At 45.4% G+C, this 24,226-nt stretch overlaps 1 protein-coding gene across 6 annotated transcripts in view; it reads right to left on the reverse strand.

Annotated features, from left to right (window-relative positions):
- Positions 1–1,363: 1,363 nt before the first annotated feature.
- TECPR2 (tectonin beta-propeller repeat containing 2) overlaps positions 1,364–24,226 on the reverse strand; it is a 74,908-nt gene continuing 52,045 nt past the window's right edge. For all 6 annotated transcript variants that reach the window (XM_045012761.1, XM_045012756.1, XM_045012760.1 and 3 more), the window contains 3 exons: positions 4,987–5,128; positions 3,930–4,079; positions 1,364–3,618 (listed from right to left, as the gene is read on the reverse strand). In XM_045012761.1, the coding sequence (XP_044868696.1) occupies positions 3,461–3,618; positions 3,930–4,079; positions 4,987–5,128 (450 nt within the window). In that variant the 3' untranslated portion in view covers positions 1,364–3,460. The remainder of the gene's footprint in view (positions 3,619–3,929; positions 4,080–4,986; positions 5,129–24,226) is intronic.

Raw genomic sequence — 24,226 nt, forward strand, 5'->3', positions numbered from 1 at the left:
CTGAATCTAAGCAGGAGAGCCAGGATGGTCTTGTGGTTAGAACCTGGGAGTCAGAAGCTAATTTATTAATCCTTGCTGTGCCTTCCTGTGCGAATCAACCTCTCTGTGCCATAATGAGTACCATAATGTCCAATATCCCTGGGAGGTAGGTGGGGAGGTGGACTCAATATACAAGTGCTTTGAGATACTGGGATATTTACAAATGCTAGGTATAATATTGAGGGCACAGATATTGTTTGAATCATCTTCATGTCTTTCCTTTGCGAGACCTTCATCTAACGTGCAAATAAAACTTCTGTACATTAGCAAATAAAGTAGTATCATGATATCACAGTAGCAAATGATAAAAACATAGGAATGGCCATATGGGTCAGACCAATGGTCCATCTGCCCAGTATCCTGTCTTCCATCAGTGACCAGTGCCAGATGCTTCAGAGGGAATGAACAGGAGAGGACAATTGAGAGATCCTGTCGTTTAGTCCCAGCATCTAGCAGTCAGAGGCTTAGGGACACCCAGAGCATGGGATTGCCTCCCTGACTATCTTGGTTAGCAATTGATGGACCTATCCTCCATGAACATCTCATTCTTTTTTGAACACAGTTACTCTTATGGCCGTCACAACAAGTTCCACAGGTTGACTCTGCATTGTGTGAAGTACTTCTTTATGTTTGTTTTAAACCTGTTGCCTATTAATTTCATTGGGTGACCCTGTCTGTTGATTACCTGTTACAGAAGGCCAAGATCAAAGGCCTGAGCTGTATAAAGAAATGGGTGATCAGCCCAGCCTTTGTTTTGATTCTGAATTTAAGGCAGATAAACTTGTAACCACAGGGAAAACCCAGTTGTTGGTTTTGAAGGTGCACTTCAGTTCCTCCTATTCTCTCCCTGTAGCACATAATAGTCTAGTCTCCTGTAGGCTGTAATACTTTGGCCACATTTTGGCTTTTGGGTTTAGTGTGCGGGCGCTGGGTGATGTCCTGTAATATACAGGAGGTCAGACTAGATGATCTAGTGGTCCCTTCTAGCCTTAAACTCCAGGATTCTGACTCAGGACTAAAACCTACAGAGCCCTATGTTGAAGTTGGGGGTGACCTGTTTGCAATAAGGTAATAATATTTCTTACACTGGGGATGTCTTATGTTGTACAGTGCTCAGAGCACTTTGATATATGTGTATGATGCTTTGAAAATCGAAATTGTGTTCTTTAATATAACCAGCCCCCATCATAGTGTCTGGAGCTTCTGGACATTGCTGGGTGGTATTTCATATGTATGTTTCTCCAGCATCAAGAGGAGCTCCCAGGATGAACAGACTCCCTTTTCTATTTGTCAATCATAATAATTGAGGCTCTGAATACAGTAGTTTGAAAAAAGTCTAGTTTATTGCACTCTCTCTCAAAGCACAACAAAAATAAAAGAAAATCAAAAGTACTGAAATAAAGGAAAGTAAGGAGGTTAAAAAAGTGTTTCAAATTATTACCTGGGTTCAGGTTTAATCAAATTACACAAAAAAGTCCCACCAATTTAGAAGGGCTTTCAACACCAATTAATATTAATGAACAAAGCAAAGTACAGTATTATGTGGTGTACAAACAGCCAGCAAGCTCAAGCCATTACCAAGACGACTTTTTAAAAGTGTAATAAAAAAAAGCGTCAGTATTAAATAACACCGTTGTATCTGAGCATCGGGTCCTTGACAGGGAGTGGGGAAGATGTCTTGTCCCTCCTCTGAACTGGCTGACTTGGGAGCTGCCACAAGATACTGAATTTCCACTTGCCAAGGGGTTCTCAAAACAAACACCCTGCCATGTTTGTATAAAACAAACTGGGTAACTTCAGAAGCTGAATCCATTAGAGTGTGGTGCCAGGAAGACTAAAAAAGAAACTCTGTGGCAGTCTCCATATACAGATGAGAAAGAAATCAAAACAGATCAGCTGTCAAAGGGAAACAAACCTGATCTCTCCCCAATCACCACAGATTTAAAAATCAGACAGAACCAAGTCAATAATACACATGCTATATTTAAAAAAAAAAGTGAACCAAGTTAGTTCTCTCTCTACAGTCAGATTTACATTTAAACCTTTCACCTGTGTCTATTCCAAACCAAGCACAAGAGCTATTTTGAAAGAGCAGAGGTTAAAAGGAAACGTCTCTCTATGCATTGACTCCTAGGTTCTCCATACTGAATTCTCTCTCCACTTTTTCCTCATCTCCTCCTGAAGCTGGCTCATTTACAGCATTGGTTAGCAGCTGTTTAAACATTCTGATGATGTATGAGTTTAGAATGAACACAAAAAATATTCTTCCGCTTACATCAGTGAACTCAAGTTCTTTTCATCTATAATTCTAGTCTTTAAAAATGAGGTATCCTTTAGAGAACATTTAGAACATAAAGAAAAATAAACAGCACTGATTAATTTATTCAGCATGGTGCCCAGTTCATTAAACACCTCTGCTGCAACATTTGTTAAGACACTTCAAAATTTAGCTAATGTAGCTAAAAATCACAATATTGTTAAGCACCTCCCCACAATATCACAAACTTTTTATGGGTGATAGAATTATTTTTATATATATAAATAATTAATTCTATCAATTGCCATATTTTTTAAACTGGCTGAATTTGGTACTTTAAAAAAAAATGAGTCCAGTCCATAAAGCACTGGCTACAGGCACAAATACAGTGCACCAGGTACCAAGAAAGCTGCCTCACACAATCCTGCCAATATACCAGAAACTTTGCTGCTATTCCAGCCCTGGGCCTCATGGAGCAATCAGTCAGTTTCTTGATGGTATGTGAGGTGGACAAATCCACCTGAGATTACGGTAATTTCAAACTTCTCATCTGTGAATGAAACCAGTTATCAAACCCAAATGTCCAGAGATGGGAGGTCAGTGAAGCATTGGTGATTTTGAAATGAAAATGGTCCAAACAATATTCATTTTGACACCCGTGCTGTAGAATATGTTTTCAGTCCCTATTGGGATCATCTTAAATTGGTACGACACGACAGACAGACGGCATTTCTCTAACTAGAGTTTCAAGTACAGGAAGAAATTGAGAAATATTTAATGTTTCTGCTATTGAGAAATATTTAATGCAACAGAAAGCCTTCTCAAAAGAAGAAGAAGTACATATATATTAGTGTGCATGCTGTTGTAAAATATTCACTTTCATTGCTAATAAGGTTAACAGAGTTATATTTCCAAACGAGGTGCTAGGGTAATACAATTGAACAATTTCAGTATGACACACTTACTGTCTCCCAAGAAATACTGGAAAAAACATATGAATGCACAGTTTGGGGGTTATTTGAAAGGTCATTTTTTTAGTTAAAAAAGTGCTAATATTGCATTTTAAATACAAGTGGCTTTAAACCCCAACATTTTCTATGCATGTTACTGGAAATACGAGCATTGCTCTCTCATTATTCCACTGCCTCTCATGCTTGAGTGCCTTCATATCACTTCCCATTCATCTTCAAAATCATCGGGATGAAGCAAAACAGAAGTGTCACTACTTTTTTGCAAGCTATGAGAGTGACTGAATGTTTTCGTGAGACGCTGAAGAAGGTATCCTGAAGAACCAATCGCCCACAGTTCATCTAGAGGTGTCACTGCCAAGCAAAAGTTATCCAGATTTTAATCAAAGAAGTATGTTCCAGTTGCAAACACTCAAAAAGCAGCTTATATTTCAGTAAATTTTTCTGACTAGACCCAAGAAAAAAATTTTTGGGGGTCGAGGGGGGGGAGAGATTATAAAAGCTAAATTGATGAAAGAGTCATGGTCAAATAACAAAACAGCAGCACTTAAAAATAGTATTTCTCTTTACTAATAATCAATTTGAGCAGCATCAGGTAGAACACACGCTAGCTATCATAAGGTCAGTCAGTGAAGGTTTCAGCTCATCGTGCAGAACTGACTTGCCTGTTAAACAAGACACACTCCCTGGAATCTTCTTCCAGTAGTCTCCTGCTGGGTTTTTGTCAGTAATGCCATACCGACGTGCTACATCTCCATTTGGACAGCATGCCCAAACAGTTCTTGTACTTATAGCCAGCTGACATGCCTGCAACCCTAAATGGAAACACATGAAAGAAATAATAACTAAATGTTTTCTTATTAAACTGTATGTAACAGTTTCATATAAAGGTACCAAGCCTGTCAAGTTTTCCACATTTCTTTCTTGACTGTCCCTTTGACTAAGACGGTTGCTCAAGCATGAGGGCAGAATTTGGACCTAAGAGTTAAGATGGACAGGATAACTTCCTCAATATTATGAAAGTGGGAATAATCTTACATTTATTTAACACCCTTTAGCCAAACTGAGCTCAAAAGGATTGTGCAGACTAACTTGTGCTCCCTGCAGTCATTTCTGGCGTGGAATGTGGGAACTTTTTAAAAGCACACAGCAACACTACTCAGCCATTTAGAACAGGGGGTCAGGAAGAATACTGTATCCAACTTCAACCAAACTTTTTGGCAGGCAGATGGAAGTTGTCCAGGACAAGGGGATTAATACAAGTAGATTTGAAAAATGAGATTAAGTTTTTAATAATCACATGGGGGCAGGACCCTGGATTTTATCACATTCAAAGACAGAACTTCCAGGAGCATAGCAGGGCCAGACACCTTGCTGAGCACTGCTTTAGTACCAACTCAGAGGGAAGAGTGCACCAGCAGCACCACTGATTGCGACCACTTGGAAACGGTGCGGTGCAGCCTGTTCTACAATGGAAACACTTCCAGAATCTGAAATTTCTCATCAAGGGGCACTTACAATGTTTAGTGAAAGTGAGACCATATTTAAGAGAGACACACTCAAGTCAAGATAAGGATTATCCGGTAACCAAATAAGTCTTGTTAATTACAACAATCTAGCACGCTTGGCATTGGAACAGCTCACTAACAAAAACAGAATTAAAGTGTTTCAGGGACTGAATGTGTGAGAGGAAGCACATAGGAATAGTCTCATTATTTTTACCTGGTACATGTTCCCAGTCAGTGCCTACTGGCATTTCTTCTGTAATTCCTATTCGTACATGGACATTCCATTTGCTATCAATTGCCCATAGGATCTGATCATTTGGACTTGAATGAACACTGACCAAGTTTATTCCCACTGGCTAGAAACAAAAACAGTACTTAAAGTCTCAGCCAGTACAACATTTAAAACAGATCAATTCACTCTCTTACGGATATCTGCTATGGAAGTAATAAAATATGTCAGACTACAGACAAAAACAAAACAAAACAAAAAACAACCCCAAACCCTGACAGTTTTGCAAATACAGACCACATTGCATAGTTACCATGTAAAATGTAATGTTTCCTCTAAGTTAACGCGTTAAGGTTGCAAAAAAGGAAATAATCTGGGCCGGCATAAATTGATGCTACTTTGTTTTCAAAATCTAATTGTTTTATTAATTAAAAAGCATATTTTAATTTGCAACATCCAAGTTCAGTAATTGCAAACCTAAATTTTATTGTTCCAATGTTCATATAAGCAAATCAGTCAGCACTGCAATTGGGATAGGGCGAGATTAAAAATGATTTGTAAGTTCAGTAGAAACCTTCCTATGCAGAGCAACAGATGCACCAATTCATTATTTTCTTACTGCCTTCTCAAATTCTCCTAGCATATTTACATCTTGACCTGTATTGACAAAAACACACTGGACATTTTTAAAGAGTCCAACTGTCTCAGATTTGGGACCATTTGGTGACTTGCCTCCACTGTTCCCACCCTCACTATTAGTGAGGGGTCTGGCTTTGCAGGTCATGTCTACACGGCGAGAGAGTGGTGTGATTTGACACATACTCATGCTAGCTAAATAGCAGAAGAGGTGCAGGATGAGCCATGCCAAGTACAAACTCACCAGCTTCAGGCAGGTATGTACTTGGCTACCCTGCTACCGCAGCTACATGGCTATTTATACTTGAGATAGCACAAGTATGCATACACAAGCAGAGGAATCACACCCCTAGCTCGTAGTCTAGACGCAGCTGCAGATACATCTTCTTAGGTCTGGATCACCCACATTTTCACTAGAATATCTGAAATCCTAGTTTCCTGGGAGCCCAAGTGAAACATTTATCTCATTCTATTCCCAGGCATCAGTCCTTATTCAGTGAAGACTTAATTCTGGAAGCTTAACAAATGCAAATATAATCTGAAAAAAACTGCATATCAGAGCAAAAACAATGCTTCCCTCTAAACGAACTTTAGGAGGGCTCCACTGAACGACAGACAGATACAGCTTTAAAAAGGTCAACATCTTACAAGGAACTGAGGTATTTACGATCATGTATTTACAATCATTTGTAAGCACCTAGAGTCTAACAGGGTAATAAGTAATAGTCAACAAGGATTTGTCAAGAACAAATAATGCGACACCAATCTTATTTCCTTCTTTGACAGGTTTACTGGCCTAGCGGATGGGGGAAAAAAGATGTAGATGTGATATAACTTGATTTTAGTAAGCCTTTTGACCCAGTCTCATGTGACAGTCCCATCAGAAAATGAGGCATATGTGGTCTACATTATATTACTATGAAGTGGGTGCACAACTAGTTGAAAGACCATCATAACAGAGTATATCTATCAATGGTTTGTTGTCAAACTGGGAGGATATATCACTTGGGATTCTGCAGGAGTCTGTCCTGGATCCAATACTAGTCAATATTTTCATTAATTACTTGGATAAAGGGATGGAGAGAGTGTGCTTATAAAATTTGTAAATGATACCAAGCTAAGAGGAGTTGTAAGCACTTTGGAGGACAGGATTAGAATTCAAAATAACCTTAACAAGTAGCACAATTGGTCTGAAATCAACATGATGAAATTCAGTAAGGACAAGCATAAAGTACTACATGTAGGAAGGGTAAAAAAACCAAACCAAATGCACAACCACCAAATGGGGAATAACTGGCTAGGCAGTAGTACTACTGAAAATAATCTGGGGGTTGTAGTGGGTCATCAATTGAATACGAGTAAACACGATGCAGTTGCAAAAAAGGCTAATGTTCTGGAGTATCTTAACAGGAGTATCGTATGTAAGACACAGGAGATGATTATCCCACTCTACTCAGCACTGGCGAGGCCTCAACTGGGATACTGTGTCCAGTTCTAAGCACAACAGGTTAAGAAAGATGTTGCCAAATTGGAGAGAGTCCAGAGGAGAGCAACAAAAATGATAAAAGGTTTAGAAAACTTGACCTAAAAGTAAAGATTTAAAAAAACTGGGCATCTTTAGTTTTGAGAAAATATGACTCGAGGGGAGGGAGAACACCTGATAGCCCTTAACGTATTTGAAGATGATTGTTATAAAGATCAATTGTTCTCAATGTCTACTGAAGGTAGGACAAGTAGTATTGGGCTTTATCCGAAGCAAGGGTGATTTAGAAAGGTAAGATATTAGAGGGGAAAAAAAACTATAAAAGGAGTTAAGCTCTGAAATAGGCTTCCACAGGAGGTTGTAGAATCCCCATCACTGGAGGTTTTTAAGAACAGGTTAAACTAAGTCCATCCCTGAAAGGTGCAAGCATTCTTGGCCCTGCCTCAATACAGGGAGCTGGATTACAATGACCTTCCAAGGGTCCAGCCCAGTGATTCTATGTTGTCACATATGTGCTGGGTTGCATTGTCAATGTGAGATACACCGCTGCAAGCATCTCTGCAGGTACCTAATTTAGGAGCACACACATACATGCACAAATCTACACATAGCCCTGTGCCAAACTGAGCTTGTGCACATGCGGGCTTGCCCGCTTTGCATTTAACATTAAAATTCTAGCCCAATGTCTGTCTGGCCCTCTTTCTGACCCCCCGCCCCTCTTTCCTTTTCAGGCTGCCTTCATAGCGTTCTCTAAACCAGCTCTGCTTTTTATCCCTATAAAGACCATCTCAAGATGCCTACTATAGTATCTGCTTTTTGTGATATGCTTTTCATGTAGGCTAAACGGCATGGGAAGATCAGGCCTACACAAAAGCATACTCCTTCTCCACTAGCTGGGAACTTGGCCTTTGCAATCTTTATCTCCTAGGAGATATACCAGGAGAGGCGGAAGGCAGGTCTCATGCAACATTTCATCTACCAAAGAAAGTCTATGGCATTTCAGGAACTTAAATCAAGCTTTTTTCACTGTAGGTGACTCATCAGCGTGGACATATCAACTTTACCATGACATTTTTCACACACACATGCTATATGCTCTTAAATGCCCTTTAATCTATGCAGAGAAGAACAGTAAACACACCCTCTTATCCAGTCATCTGGTATTTTTAATATATATTTCTAGAACGCTTTGTATACTTTATACTTATGCTAAACTGTGAGCCATGCTCCCAGGGTACCTTGCTGTAACGCCAATATGCTAATAGGTGAACTCAACCTCTGGTCTGTGTATCTGTAGAATCTGTCAGAGAAGATGTACGTTGTGTTGAAGCGTATCATATATGATAAGTGTAATACGTATAGCTCGCAGAGTATACTAAGGAAGAAGATGGATGATTTTGTTGACACTTGACCAACATGCCTCTGTACCAACCTATGGCAGTGCAGAATATCTCCAATTTTGCTGACTTTTGGGTAAACTATGTTCAAAACAAGATAAGAAACTGGTAAGAACTGGTGCATAAGTTTTGGCTAATGTTTCATCAATCAAACAATTATTGTATAAATATAAATAGGCTTGAACTCATACTTTTGAAAAGAGGGTAAAGTATGGCTTCTTTTCATGTTGTGCTGTTCTAGGTTTGACTGATAAAGCTGAATGAGCCTGGATTATTTGACATCTCATCAGTAATCTAAATCAAACCCTAACAGTTAATTTTACCAATTTCATTCCTGGTGGAAATCTGAGTGCTTAGGTATGCACTTGGAGTGATGAGTATCTGCCCTCATAAGAACTTATCTTTCATACCTCCTATTACAGACCTGAAGCACATGCTACACAACTGGGTTTTCTACAAAGTTAATTACACAACTGAACTCCCAAGTAACTCCTTATCATGGACTTTAAGAAAACAATTTAGAGAGTCGTAATGGAGATGTAAACTTTCTAGCACAACTTGTTAAACTTTCCATTGTGTTTAAGTGCAGCAGAAAAAAAATCACAGACAAAAACATTATAAAAACCATGGCACTAACATGGCATTTGCCAACCATCACTGAGTTTGTGTTGCATCCTTTTGCCCATTCTATCTATTTAGGCGGTAAGCTCTTTGACACACCATTATGTTTGTGTAGTGTACTGCAAAATGGGACCCTGATCTCTGTTGCAAACTCTAGGCAGTATTGTAATACAAATAAATATCCCACAATCTGTCTCTCATACTCAGGGCCGCCCAGAGGATTCCGGGGGCCCGGGGTCTTCGGCGGCGGGGGTCCCTTCCGTTCCGGGACCCGCCGCCGAAGTGCCCCGAAGACCCGCGGCGGACCCCCCCACCCGCCGCCAAATTACCGCCGAAGCCGGACCCGCCGCTGAAGTGCAGCCCGGTCTTCGGCGGTAATTCGGCGGAGGGGGGCCCCTGCCGCGGGTCTTCAGGGCACATCGCCGGCGGGTCCCAGAAGGGAAGGGCCCCCCGCCGCCGAATTACCGCCGAAGACCGAGCTGAACTTCGGCGGCGGGTCCCGCTCCGTCTTCGGCGGTAATTCGCCGGCAGGGGGTCCTTCCGCCCCGGAGCAGAAGGACCCCCCGCCGGCGAAGACCGGGAGCGGAGAAGCTCCTGCGCCCGGCCCCGCAAGAGTTTTCCGGGCCCCCCGGAGGGAGTGAAGGACCCCGCTCCGGGGGCCCCGAAAAACTCTGGTGGGGGCCCCTGTGGGGCTCGGGGCAAATTGCCCCTCTTGCCCCCCCTCTGGGTGGCCCTGCTCATACTTTGTGAACATGGGTGAGAAATTAGTTTCCTAACTATGAGAAGGGGGAGGGGAAACACACCTTTCCCCATTTCTTTCCCTCCCCTCCTCTTCCATCTTTCCTTTTTCTTTCAACTGTTCTCCTTTTCCAATATTGTTTTCCTCTTCCCATGGCTAGTATCAATCTTTTTCTGCCTCCATTCCTTTCCAATATTTTATTGATATATTTACAATTTTTTTAGCCAACAGTCTGAGCCCTGCCGTCTGGGGCTGACAGCCCGAGCCCGGCCCATTTCTCCTGATTACCCAAATTTTTGATTATCCAATCCGGCTCTGGTCCCAATTAGATCAGGTAAATCGGGGTTCTACTGTATATGTTTATTTTTTCCACAAAATATAAAAACTAAAAGATTCTCTTTAAAAATGAGAATTCTGCATTTTTCCATGGCAGATGGATTTCGCAGATCCCTGATAAAGGTAACTAGATAGTGGTACAAGATTAGATGGTGTTCTTTTCCCATTACTACTAAGAAAAGTATCAGTGGAGGTATATAAATTGGCTTATGTTTCAAAGAGCAAAAACCTTGCAATTTTACACAAACTATCAGAGAGAATTCTCCCTAATGTTTGCTCAACTTCTATTTGCGTTAATGGGATTTATACACACTTACCAATTGTAGAAGATGCCATATTTGTAACTTGTACAATGGTTTGGTATTTTTAAAAGTAGCATACAAGTCTCCCAACCTTCCTGATCAACAGCTGATATGCCAAAAACTTATTTATAGGCTTTTATGTGGTGCTCATCACTAGAGTCTCCAAGTCCGTCACAAACACTAATTTAGCCTTATCACTCCTGTCAGGTAGGGGAGTATTGTCATTTTACAGCTGGGGGCAACTGAATCAAAGAGAAAGTAATTTATTTCCCAAGATTGCAAAGGAATCTGTGTCTGAGCCAGGGTCAAAACCCAGATTCTCCCGGCTCCCAATCTTGTGCCTTAATCACACCATTGCTGTGTCTTCACCTATTGGGACAGAGATCCTCCCACTCATCTCAGATATGGAGACTAAAACAGACGTGTGGTTTTCAACATTTAATCCAATGTTCCTATAAACAATGAATATTTGGTTTTCTGTCTCTGCCTACAAAATCATTTTTTGAAAGTAAGTTTCTGTTCTGCTAGCATCTAAGTGCTTGGGAAAAATCAGTGCTGATTAAGCAGTTTATAAATACAAATAAATGAAAAAGGAAATACATCAACTTCCAAACATCAGTTGTGAAATGACATCAAGAAATGACAAGACAAAATAGATACAACAGAAATGTTTTTCACTAGCTCAGTAGTGCTTTCTAACTTGTAAACAATGATCCTATAGAAACAAGTGGCTTTGGGGGCATATTTTTGAAGTACACCTTCTGAGTAAGGTGAACATGCTGAAAGACGAGAATTGCTTCCTGGAAGAACAGTATGTATATCTCCTTTTCATAATGTACTGTTTTACCTTTAGACAATACATTTGGCTAAGTTTGGTTATTTGGTCAAACATTTTTCAAAATGAACCACAAGTGTAGTAATACGTGTAGCTAATCTGACAACAGTATGAAAAGACGGTTACTCACCGTAGTAACTGTTGTTCTTTGAGATGTGTTGCTCCTATCCATTCCAGTTAGGTGTGCGCGGCTCTTCGGAACATTTTTACCCTAGCAACTCCGGCGGGCCGGCTGGGCGCCCCCTGGAGTGGCGCCGCTATGGCGCTGGATATATACCCCAGCCGGCCCGTCCGCTCCTCAGTTCCTTCTTGCCGGCTACTCCGACAGTGGGGAAGGAGGGTGGGTCTGGAATGGATAGGAGCAACACATCTCGAAGAACAACAGTTACTACGGTGAGTAACCGTCTTTTGTTCTTCGAGTGATTGCTCCTATGCATTCCAGTTAGGTGATTCCCAAGCCTTACCTAGGCGGTGGGGTCGGAGTGAGACGTGGCAGAGTGCAAGACTGCGGAGCCGAAGGCTGCATCGTCTCTGGATTGCTGCACCAACGCGTAGTGGGAAGCGAAGGTGTGGACAGAAGACCAGGTGACCGCTCTACAGATGTCGTGGATGGGGACATGGGCCAGGAAGGCGGCCGACGAGGCTTGTGCCCTCGTCGAGTGAGCGGTGAGGCGGCACGCGAGCAAGCTCGTAGCATGTCCGGATACACGCCATTACCCAGGAGGAAATCCGCTGCGAGGAGACCGGCTCGCCTCTCATGCGATCGGCAACCGCTACAAACAGCTGGGTCGAACGCCGGAAGGGCTTCGTCCGCTCGATATAAAAAGCAAGGGCCCTGCGGACGTCCAGGGTGTGAAGCTGTTGCTCCCGAGGTGAGGCGTGCGGCTTCGGGCAGAAGACCGGGAGGAAGATCTCTTGATTGACATGGAAGGCCGAGACTGCTTTTGGGAGGAAGGCCGGGTGCGGGCGAAGCTGTACCTTGTCTGCACGGAAGACGGTGTAAGGTGGACCAACCGTTAGGGCACGAAGCTTGGACACTCATCTCGCTGAAGTTATAGCGACGAGGAAGGCCGTCTTCCATGACAGGTAGAGGAGGGAGCACGTGGCCAAAGGTTCGAAGGGGGCTCCCATCAGCTTGGCCAGAACGAGGTTTAAATCCCAGGCCGGGGTAGGACGCCGTATGGGCGGGTACAACCGGTCCAGGCCCTTCAGGAAGCGGGAAACGATCTGGCTGGAGAAGATGGATCGGCCGTCTATTGATGGGCGAAAGGCGGATATGGCCGCCAGGTGTACCTTTAAGGAGACCGCGAGACCCTGCTCCTTAAGGTACCAGAGGTAGTCCAGGATTGTAGAAAGAGGGACTACGAAGGGATTGAGGCCTCATTGATCACACCAGAGGGCAAAGCGCTTCCACTTCGCGAGGTAAATGGAGCGGGTGGAAGGCTTTCTGCTTTCAAGCAGGACTCGCTGTACTGCCGCGGAACAGCCTCTCTCCGCCTGGGTCAGCCACGTAGGTACCAAGCTGTGAGATGGAGGGACTGCAGGTCCAGGTGGCGGAGTCTGCCGAAGTCCTGTGTGATGAGGTCCGGCCACATTGGGAGGGGAATGGGCTCCCGAACGGAGAGCTCGAGCAGCAGGGTGTACCAATGCTGCCTCGGCCAGGCCGGAGCGACGAGTATTAGGCAGGCTTGGTCCCTCCGAAGTTTGAGCAGCACTCAGTGGACGAGCGGGAACGGAGGGAAGGCGTAAAGGAGGTGATCTGTCCAGAAGTACAGGAAGGCGTCCGACAGGGAGCCCGGAGAGCGACCCTGGTAGGAACAGAACTGGTGGCACTTCCTGTTCTCCTTGGAGGCAAACAGGTCGACCTGGGGAAAGCCCCACTGTTGGAAAATTGTGTGTACCATGTCCGGTCGAAGGGACCACTCGTGGGCGAGGAAAGACCTGCTGAGGTGGTCCGCTAGCGTGTTCTGCACTCCTGGGAGAAAGGACGCTTCTAGGTGAATTGAGTGAGTCACGCAGAAGTCCCACACGAGCATCGCTTCCTTGCAGAGGAGGGAGGAGCGGGCTCCACCCTGCTTGTTCACGTAGAACATTGCCGTCGTGTTGTCCGTGAACACCGCGACGCAGCGGCCTTGCAGGCGGGTGCGGAAGGTTTGACACGCCAGACGGATCGCTCTTAGCTCCCGGATGTTGATGTGAAGAGCGAGCTCTTGGGGTGACCAAAGACCTTGGGTGTGAAGGTCGCCCAGATGAGCCCCCCACCCCAGCGCTGAGGCATCTGTGGTCAGCGTGACGGATGGGCGAGGAGGGTGGAACTGGACTCCTGCACACACCACCTCTGGGTCCAGCCATCAGCTGAGTGACTCGAGGGTGGGCTTCGTGACTGTGACCACCATGTCGATGGGGTCGCGATGTGGGTGGTACACCGACTCCAGCCAGGACTGGAACGGGCGAAGGTGGAGTCTCGCGTACGCGGTGTCAAACGTACAGGACGCCATATGGCCCAGGAGGCGGAGGCAGGACCGAACCGTTGTCGTGGGAAAGGTGAGGAGGTCTCGGATGATGGAGACCATCGTCTGGTGCCGCGATCGCGGGAGGCAGGCCCTGGCCAAATTGGAGTCGAAAACCGCTCCAATGAACTCCACCCGCTGAGACAGAGTTAAGGTGGACTTCTCGGCGTTGATGAGAAGACCGAGGTGTCGAAATAGAGACAGGATTTCTGTCATCTGGTCCATTACCAGCCGCTGGGACGTTCCGCGAACCAGCCAATCGTCGAGATACGGATAAACGTGTATATGACGACGGCGGAGGGCTGCGGCAACCACTGCCATGCACTTGGTAAAAACTCTCGGCGCGGTGGATAGGCCGAATGGCAGCACTGCGAACTGGTAGTGCGCATTGTTGACTACAAAACGCAGGTAGCGTCGTTGTAAAATAAAAGGGGAGGATCCGGTACAGAGACTGATGGGCCGTCCTCGGGCGTCCCATCAAAACGCCTGCTTGGGGCCCTGGGGGGCCTTGGAAGACGGATGGGTTTGGTTGCGCCGGTTGCCCGATGGTCTACGGCGATTCAGGCCTGGCCGTCGGCTGTTATAGGGACGGGACCTGGGCTGATTAAACCGGTAGGGTTGCTGCCTGAACGACCTGCGCTGGGTTGCAGGTGTATGCATCCCCAGAGTGCGGATGGCTATGCGACCGTCCTTCAGGGTCTGGATTCTGGAATCAGTCTTTTCAGAAAACAGACCCTGGGTATCGAAGGGCAGGTCCTGCAGGGTGTACTGCACCTCGGGCGGCAGTGTGGAAGATTGTAACCAGGAGATGCGCCTCATGGTCACTCCTGAGGCCAGGGTTCTTGCACCCGAGTCCGCCGAGTCGAGAGCGGCCTGGATGGAGGACCTGGAAGACTTTTTCCCTTCTTCCAACAGCGCCGAGAACTCCTGGCGGGAGGCTGTTGGTACCAGCTCTGCGAATTTCGCCAGGGACACCATGATGTCAAAGGTGTACCTGGCGAGGAGGGCCATCTGGTTAGCGATCCGGAGCTGGAGACCGCCTGCAGAATAGACCTTGCGGCCCAACAAATCCATACGCCTCGCCTCCCTGGACTTTGGCGCTGGGGCGGGCTGGCCATGCCTCTCCCTGTCGTTGACCGACTGGACAACCAACGAGTCTGGGGCAGGATGAGTATACAAGTACTCATACCCCGTGGGGGGGACGGAGTACTTCCTTTCGACCCCGCAGGCGGTGGGAGGAACGGACGCCGGTGACTGCCAGATGGTAGCGGTGTTTTTCTGAATGGTGCAGATGAACGGCAAGGCCACCCGCACTGGAGCCTCCGCTCCAATCACATTTGTCACCGGGTCTTCATCTTCCGTGACCTCCGCCACGGGGAGGTCGATAGCCTTCGCCACCCGGCGAAGAAGGTCCTGATGGGCCCGCAAGTCAATTGGTGGAGGGTCTGTTGTAGCAGCCCCGGCCACCGCCTCGTCCGGTGAAGACGATGAGGATAGGCCTTGAACCACTGCCTCCGCGGGTGGTTCTTCTAAGGCGTGGGCGGCTGACTCGGGCCGAGGATGTCTCTGGGGATCAGGTGGCAACTGAGCCGAATCTGGTGGAGAAGGGGGCGGTCTGCTTATCGTGGCCTCCGGTACCCTGTGTTCGGAGGCGGGGGCCCTCGGAGGGAAAGACATGCCTTGGGTTTCGTATTGGGCCCAGGGGACCCAGAAGCCCCACTGCTGCGCACCCTGGGCTTGACCTTGCGGGGCAGCCGGAAGATGAGCATCGCTGCCAGTCCCCGAAGCGACCGATGAGTGTCGAGATGGCCACACGCGTGCGGAGGCGCTGATGGACTGCGCTGTCGAGGTCAGCCATTTGTCCCCGGACGGTGCCGAGGATCGGTGCCAGTCGTCGCAGTGCCGAGATGGCGAACGAGACCATCGATCGCCGCGGTGCCGGGAGCTCGACCGGTGCCGGGAGCTCGACCGGGATCTCGACCTGCGGTGCCGGGAGCGGCTCCGGGAGTCACGGTGCCGGGAATCGGACCTTTGTCGGTGCCGACGGGAAGGCGATCGGGACCGGGAGCATTTCCGGGAGCGCGACCGGTACCGCGATGTTGAGCGGTACCGGGACTGTGACCGGCGTCGAGAAGGCGACCGGTACCGCGATGGTGAGCGGTGCCGGGATCTCGAGCGGTGCGACGGTGACCGGCGTCGGGACCGGGAGCGAGACCGGGACCTGGAGCGCCGTGTACTTCGTCTGTCCAGTGCAGGGGGCCGCATCATAGCCGGCTTACCCGCTGACACGACAGCCCGCACCGGCGGTGCCGGGGGCTGGAGGCTCAGTGCCTCTGTGAGCTCGATGAGCTCCCTCGCCGTCGAGAAAGTCTCGGGCGTGGATGGCAGCTGCAGCTCAACTGCGGTCGTTGCCGGGGAGCAGGGTGGTACCGGACTCGACGGCCCTTGCGGCGCCGGAGTCAACGGCACGGTGCACGGCCTGTGCACGGCCACAGCCGGTACCGGAGGTGGTGGAGGTGGCTAGGCGATAGGACCCTCAGCATGGGTCTTTGCAGCTGTTTTCGCCGGCTTACGCTTCCTCGATGGTGAGAGGGAGCGGTGCCGGGTCGTCGGTGCCGCTTGCAGAGGACGAGGAGCCTCGGTGCCGGAGCGGCTCGGGGCTGCCGGTGCACTGCGCGCTGATGAAGACTTTGGCGCCGGCGCGGTCGGTGCCGGGGGCTGGAGCGTTGCCTCCATGAGGAGCTGTTTTAGGCGACTGTCCCGCTCCTTTCGTGTCCTGGGCTTAAAGGCTGCACAGATAGGGCACTTATCTGTACGGTGAGTCTCCCCGAGGCAGCGCAGGCAGGAGTCGTGCGGATCCCCGACAGGCATGTGCCGCTGGCAAGACGCGCAGGGCTTAAAGCCCGGTGCCTTGGGCATGAGCCCGCACCGGTTGCGGAGAAAGGGGGGGGGTAAACCCTCCTTATTCCCTTATACCTAAACTATACTAACTAACTAATTCAACTATCTAACAGTAACTACTGAAACAACTATATACAGACAAAAGTAGCGAACGCTAGGGTTGTGGAGGTAAGGGAGCACTCCACTGTTCCAACTGGCCGTCACGGGCGGTAAGAAGGAACTGAGGAGCGGACGGGCCGGCTGGGGTATATATCCAGCGCCATAGCGGCGCCACTCCAGGGGGCGCCCAGCCGGCCCGCCGTAGTTGCTAGGGTAAAAATGTTCCGAAGAGCCGTGCACGCGCGGCGCGCACACCTAACTGGAATGCATAGAAGCAATCACTTGAAGAAGAATCTTCCTTCCATCTTCTGCTCCTAACTCATAAATGTACCAGATTTCTAGAGTTTTTTGGCATCTAAGCTTTAAGAACTCCATATTACGTTAAACATCTTGGAAGGAGGATGGGCAGCTCCCGTCCTGAGAGGCTGATCCCAGCTTTCCACATTTGCCCCTCTGTAGAGTGAGACAGAAGGGCAGACTGGCCAAATCTGAGTGGCACCCAGACAGGAGCCACCACTGTAGGGTGAATGCGGGATGGGCTCTCCAACACCCACCTCCACACCAGCCATTTCCAAGATTTCACAGGCTTTATTTGGGCCATTGAAAACTACACCACTGAGAAATGTATTTTCCTTGAGGAAATCCCTGAAGTACATGGCTAATCTACAAAAAGAGCAAAGCTACATGACTCCTGCCAGGAAGGCTAGTGCTTGCTCTCCAATCCCTGCCCACCCACCCCTCTGTGCCTTTTCATTTTTCCCCCTGCACTTCTGCTGTGAAGTTTACCCCTAAAAAAAACAAAAAACACCTGTGCCAAAATAGTCATCTTCCTGCTCAACTAATCCAAAAGTTCTCTCTAAAGAATATTCAGTACAATATACTTCTCAATAAACACACCAGACAGAACACAGCATGGAGTGGTATAATGCTTTTATGGGCATAGCTTCTTTAATCACAAAGGTGAGTCAGTTATACAAGTCATCCTAAAGGATTGCTAATAGAGTCCTTATCCCACCACATCTCATCGTGTATGTTAATGTTTTACAGAAAAGCCACTATGAATAGTTTAGAGAGTTTTAAAATATTTTGCTGGTATTCTATTTGAATCCTTTCACTTCCAGATCACCTTAATGCTTGAGCGAAATAAAAGTGCTAAACGCAGGTATATGGTTGCAATAGAAATACTATTTGGATATGAAGTGTTTTATTTCGTTTTAGTACCTGACTATCAAGGACCAATTTTCCAAAAGGTAGAGAGTACTTTGGCATGCAAACCCACATGCATATTTTTGCATGCAGACCTACATTGGCACATACAATTACTAAAATTGCACCCCCAATTTGGGCACTAAATACCTAAAAATCTATTTGCATGCCCAAATACCAGATTTGCGCCTAAAATTACAGTAATTGGACTTGAAAATAAAGGGATTGCCATACAAACTAGTTCTCAGCGTTTAAACTTCTGAACCTCAATAAGATCACCTCCATAGTTTTGGAAGGTATAGGATGCCTCATTGAAGAAAGGATTTCTCAGAGAAGCGAGCACTCTAGATTCTAGTTTCAGCTCTGTTCTATGCTGTATGTGATAATGGTCATTATCAAAGCAGTTTTTAAAGTGTAAATCCATGTTATTTAAACATTCTTAAGAGGTTTGTGCTGCAAATGCAACAATGGAGATGGTAAACAGAACCCTGCTAATTTTACAAGCTAACACAGTAGTTTCTCACTCTCCAAACTCAACAAAGTAAATACAAGTGACCTTGAGAAGCCATTTATACAGACAGAGCAAAACTAGATACACCTCTTCCCCAATATAACACAACCCGATATAATATGGTTTTGGATACAACGCGATAAAGCAGTGCTCTGGGAAGGCGGGGCTGCGTGCTCCGGTGGATCAAAGCAAATTCGATATAACGCAGTTTCACCTATAACACGGTAAGATTTTTTGGCTCCTGAGGACAGCGTTATATCGGGGTAGAGGTGTATTCCATTAAAATCAAAGATTAGGGTTAGGGTCTTCTTTAAACAGCCATTGATCCAGGACTGAATATAGCTCTGAATACAAGACCAGCATAATTTCCATACTTGCTTTAACCTGATTCACATTTGAGAGGACAACCAGGAGAAGCCTTGGAGAGGGGTGTTTATTTTTGTTGTTGTTGTTTTGGGGGGGGGGGGGGGAATTAATTATTTTTTTAATCTCAGCTGCTTGAAAAACAGCTCACATGTTTGAGCACAAGTCCAAGTGGAGAAGCTGAGGCACCCCTCAGGTGCACACTCTTGTTTAACTTTAAGCACATGAATAGCCCCATTGGTTTCAGCAGTACGGCTCACAAGCTTAAAGTGACAGTTATAAGTGTGTTTATAGTATTAGTGACGTAGGGTACGTCTACACTGCAAAACACCTCACGGAAGCAAGTCTCTGAGCCTGTCAATTGAGACCAACACAGCTACACCACCACAGACAAGAAACTCTACTGTAATGCACAGGCACAGCTGGGCAGGTATAAGGTTTGTGTGCTGAACTTCCTGACTTTGGTGCAACAAGAAAAAAAACAAACTATGTTAATATGACTAAAGGCTGAGATTCTAAAGATTAACATCGGGGGAAAAATTCCAGTGTGTAAAAAAAAAAAAAAAAGTACCATGTGTTTCTTAAAGGTTCACCACTCAATCAAGTACTGCTGGACAGGTTTTCTTCAAACTTTCCTCCCCAAAACCACCCACCAGCCAATCCATTTCCCCTTAAGCGAACAGTAAAATTTTTGAAATTACCCTTTGAACTAAAAAGTTATACACCTTTGAAAACAGGACTTTATAGTGAACCTGCTCTCTCTCTCAACCACAGTTAAATGCATATAAAAACAGCTGAACAGCTATAGTAAATATTAACAATGTGTTCCACCTAGAACAGTCATAATGCCAGATCTGGCCATTGCAGAATACAGGAAGTTGGTGAGTAAAAAATAGATCTTGATTAATCTTGCCTAACAAAAACAATGAACCAGGAACATCCGCACCCAAAGACAAGAATCTGTGTCTGTTATTACTAGTCCAATCTGAAAACTACAAGCAAATGTTGCTCAAAAGATACTCTTGTTCTACAGACTTTGTCCCTTTGAAGGTCTCTCACTTCAGTACTGACAAGATCCAGTCCTTCTTGGCCTTTAAAACCAGATAAGCTTAAGCCTACTCTGAAAAGAGCAGCACTGACTGACTCTCTCAAGCATCCAGAAACTGGTGCCTTAATTAAAATTTTTGTGAATTAATTTATGCCAGGATGAATCATTTTATCTCTAAATCTCACATGAAAAGTCTCTACTCAGCAAGTATTCCATCACACACCTAACTTTAAGCACGTGAGTAGTTCCACTCAAGTCAAGGCATGTATTTAAGTATCTTGTTCTAAACAGATTATAGAAAGCTGTGCCAGAGTCAAGTTAGAAGTTGAAGATTATCTTTTCAGTTACTTAATCCTGTAAAGAGAATGGTTAAGGAATATTTTTTAAAAATAGCAAGGCATAGATTTATCTGATGAAAAAAATTCATAGAATATATTGGTGAAAATATGTCAACAGATGAATGCACAGGTGCATTTCAAGAGTCCTGATCTGATTTGAAGTAACAAGCAAATGGATATTTGAAGGAGAAATGGTCCCCCCCACTCCCAATTTTCATTTTTTAAAGATATTTATTAAAAATTACTACAATGAACAAGCCTGTTAATTTCAAGGTAAACACTTGCTTTTTGGGCAAATAGCCTAAAGAAAAGAAAGTGAAAATACCAGTTTAAGAGGAATGTTTTTAAAAGTAGCACAGAAAAACATCACTACGCACTGCAGTAATCTAGTCCCAGAGTCTTTAGGGTGTGGTGAAAACATTTTTGGTACCGATAAGAGTAGCTATCAAACACATAACAGGCTGCACGTATACTTCCTGCACCATGACGGTAGCAATATCTTAAACAAAAAATACTGGAAGGCTAGAATTCTTAGCAAAAGCAGCTTAGAGTATGTTAATATTGGCTTTCTTGACCGGTAGAAAGAGGAAAATATTGCGTCTCACTGGACAATGGACTCCATTTGAAACAAAGACTTTAAACAGATTTATTTAAAGTGTTGTAAGAGTGTGAGTGTGTACGTGCGTGCACGTGTATATGAATGATTGCCTGCTAATTAAAATACTTCAACTACAAAGATGGTTTCTAACAGAATAAAACGCTGATATTAAGGAAAAGCAAATACTTGAAACGAGACACTATGGAATTCTACATCAGCTGAATAAGCCACTTTAGTGGGAGCCCTGATATGCTGTATTTATCCAGTTTCATTTATCTATAACATGCGCTGACTAAAACACTCATGTGGAGCATTGCCAAGTCATTGTTTGCCTTTTCCCTCCCTCCCTCCCGATTGAAAAAGAGAGTCCTCTAGGAAAATCCTCTCCTCCATCACTACCTTGAATAGAACCCACATGGCTAAAGAGAGCTGGCACCAGTTCCTCCAGAGGCTATCTGGACTAGTCTGCATGTTAGTCAGACACGAGTTACTAGAGTGTACTATCTCCCTGGCAGTATTCACAGGGAGGAAGAGGGGAGCAAATGAATACAAAACAAATCTGGTCTCTTTCTTGTTTTGATCCACTCCATCTCTCTTATACATCTTGGGCTGGTAGCAGATGGTGCAGTATGACTGCTAGCCATCGTCATCTCCTGGCTGCTTGCCAGAAGATGGTGCAGTATGACTGCTAGCCATCATCATCTCCTGGCTGCTCGCCAGAAGACAGTGCAGTACGACTGCAGGCAGGACTGAATCTCCATGAGACGAAACTTAAAAAGAGAATGACCTGGAGTCACTCCCATTTATGTCCAGGCGCCCCTGACCGACCTCACCGAGGTCAGCTAAAAGAGCACCCAGGAGACGACGATGATGACGGCTACCAGTCGTAATGCACCGTCTGCTGCCAAAAGGCAATGAGCTGCTGTTGTGTAGCAATGCAGTACCACGTCTGCCAGCACCCAGGAGACGTACGGTGATGGTGAGCTGAGCGGGCTCCATGCTTGCCGTGGTATGGCGTCTGCACGGGTAACCCAAGAAAAAAGGCTCAAAACTATTGTCTGCCGTTGCTTTCACAGAGGGAGGGAAGAAGGGGGGGCCTGACAACATGTATCCAGAACCATCCGCAACAACGTTTTTGACCCATCAGGCATTGGGATCTCAACCCAGAATTCCAATGGGCAGCGGAGACTGTGGGAACTGTGGGATAGCTACCCACAGTGCAACGCTCCGGAAGTTGACGCTAGCCTCGGTACTGTGGACGCACTCCGCCGAGTTAATGGTCTTAAGTGGGGACACACACAATCGACTGTATAAAATCGATTTCTAAAAAATCGACTGCTATAAATTCGACCTAATTTCATAGTGTAGACATACCCTCAATCTTTCTAACCTCTCCTCATATGGAAGCTGTTCCATACCCCAATCATTTTTGTTGCCCTTCTCTGTACTTCTGTCCAAGTCTTTTTTTGAGATGGGGTGACCAAAATTTCACACAGTATTCAAGATGTGGGCATACCATGGATTTATATAGTGACATTATATGTTCTGTTTTATTATCTATTTCCTCATGGTTCCTAACATTATTAGCTTTTTTGACTGCTGCTGCACATAGAGCAGATGTTTTGAGAGAACTATCCGCTATAACACCAAGAGCCCTTTCATGAATGGTAACAGCTAATTTAGACCCAATCATTTTGTATGCATAGTTGGGATGTTTTCACATGTGCATTACTATACATTGATCACCATAGAATTTAATCTGCCATTTTCTTGACAAATCACAAAGTTTTGTGAGACCCCTTGTAGCTCTACCGAGGGAAACAGTGGGGGTGAAGGACCTCTCTGGCTTTAAGATTGAGCTTGATAAGTTTATGGAGGGAATGGTTTGATAGGAGAACGTGATTTAGTCAATAGGTCAATAACGTGCGACCACTGGTAATTAGTACCGAGGGTCAATGTTGGGATACTGAAAGTCTTTTTCCTGAGTGTCTGGCTGGAGAGTCTTGCCCGCATGCTCGGGGTTCAGCTGATCGCCACATTTGGGGTCGGGAAGGAATTTTCCTCCAGGGTAGATTGGCGGTGGCCCTGGAGGTTTTTCGCCTTCCTCCGCAGCATGGGGCAGGGGTTGCTTGCTGGAGGATTATCTGCTACTTGAAGTCTTTAAATCAGGATTTGGGGACTTCAACAGCTGAGTCAAGGGAGAGAATAATTTCAGGAGTGGGTGGGTCAGCTTTTGTGGCCTGCATCTTGCGGGAGGTCAGACTAGATGATCATAATGGTCCCTTCTGATCTTTAGTTCTATGATTCTTTGCAGTCAGCTTTGGGCTCAACTATCTTGAGCAATTTTGTATCATCTGCAAACTTTGCCACTTAACTGTTTACCTCTCACTGTTTACAGTAATGTTTCTTCAAAGGCAGTTTTAAGGATTGGTTACGATACACAATGAAATGTGAATGGGTCATAGATTTTTAACATTTGTGCAGAAAATTATCTTAGCATTCTAACTGTGCTAAAATGGGTAAGGTTTCTGCTCGTGATAAAGTCAAGTTGAAAGACCAGACAAAAGTACGTAGATTTATTGTTTGTTCTCTTGTGTGCTTAGGAGCCCTAATCATGGACGAGGACCCCATTGTGCTAGGTATAGTACACAAACAGAACAAAGAGCATGTCCCTTCCCTGAGGAGCTTATGATTGTCAGAAGTAGACTGGTTAGAGGAAATGTAGAAAAGTCTTCAGGATTCACTAACTCAGACCACAAGAGAGCATCTATAGCCAATTACATGAACTTCAGCAGTACTCATCTACTAATTAAAGAAAGCGGATAGCAGTTACACAAAATGGTCAAATGGTAGCCATCTAATTAGGTAAATCCTTTCCCTTCAGTGATAGCCAGAGAGTAAATGAAAAACTTTGTTTAAAAATGGTAACTTCATTCCACCTTCTTCTCTCCACAATGTCTTTGTTATAAAGCAGAGTAGAGGTTAATAGGTGAATTGCTTTTCTCTGTTTATTTTTGTAATTCTGTGTCTACTTTATTATTTCTTTAGACTGAGTGTCTTGGAAGCACTACATTTATATTTATATTTCATAAACATTCTATAACACTGTATATCTGAACACATGATATAGTGTAGCAATCTCTTTGTATTGCATATAAGCAATAAAATGAAAGGCTTTCTGTATATGCTATAGTCAAATCATACCACGAAGAGAGATTTTTTGACCAGTCTAGTCAACGGCCTTATATAGCAGCTCCCTTAGGGTAAAGGCGTCATTGACAGCTTTAAACATGTTTTGTAAC

Source organism: Mauremys mutica, chromosome 4, assembly GCF_020497125.1.
Source record: "Mauremys mutica isolate MM-2020 ecotype Southern chromosome 4, ASM2049712v1, whole genome shotgun sequence".
NCBI classification, from domain to species: Eukaryota; Metazoa; Chordata; order Testudines; family Geoemydidae; genus Mauremys; species Mauremys mutica.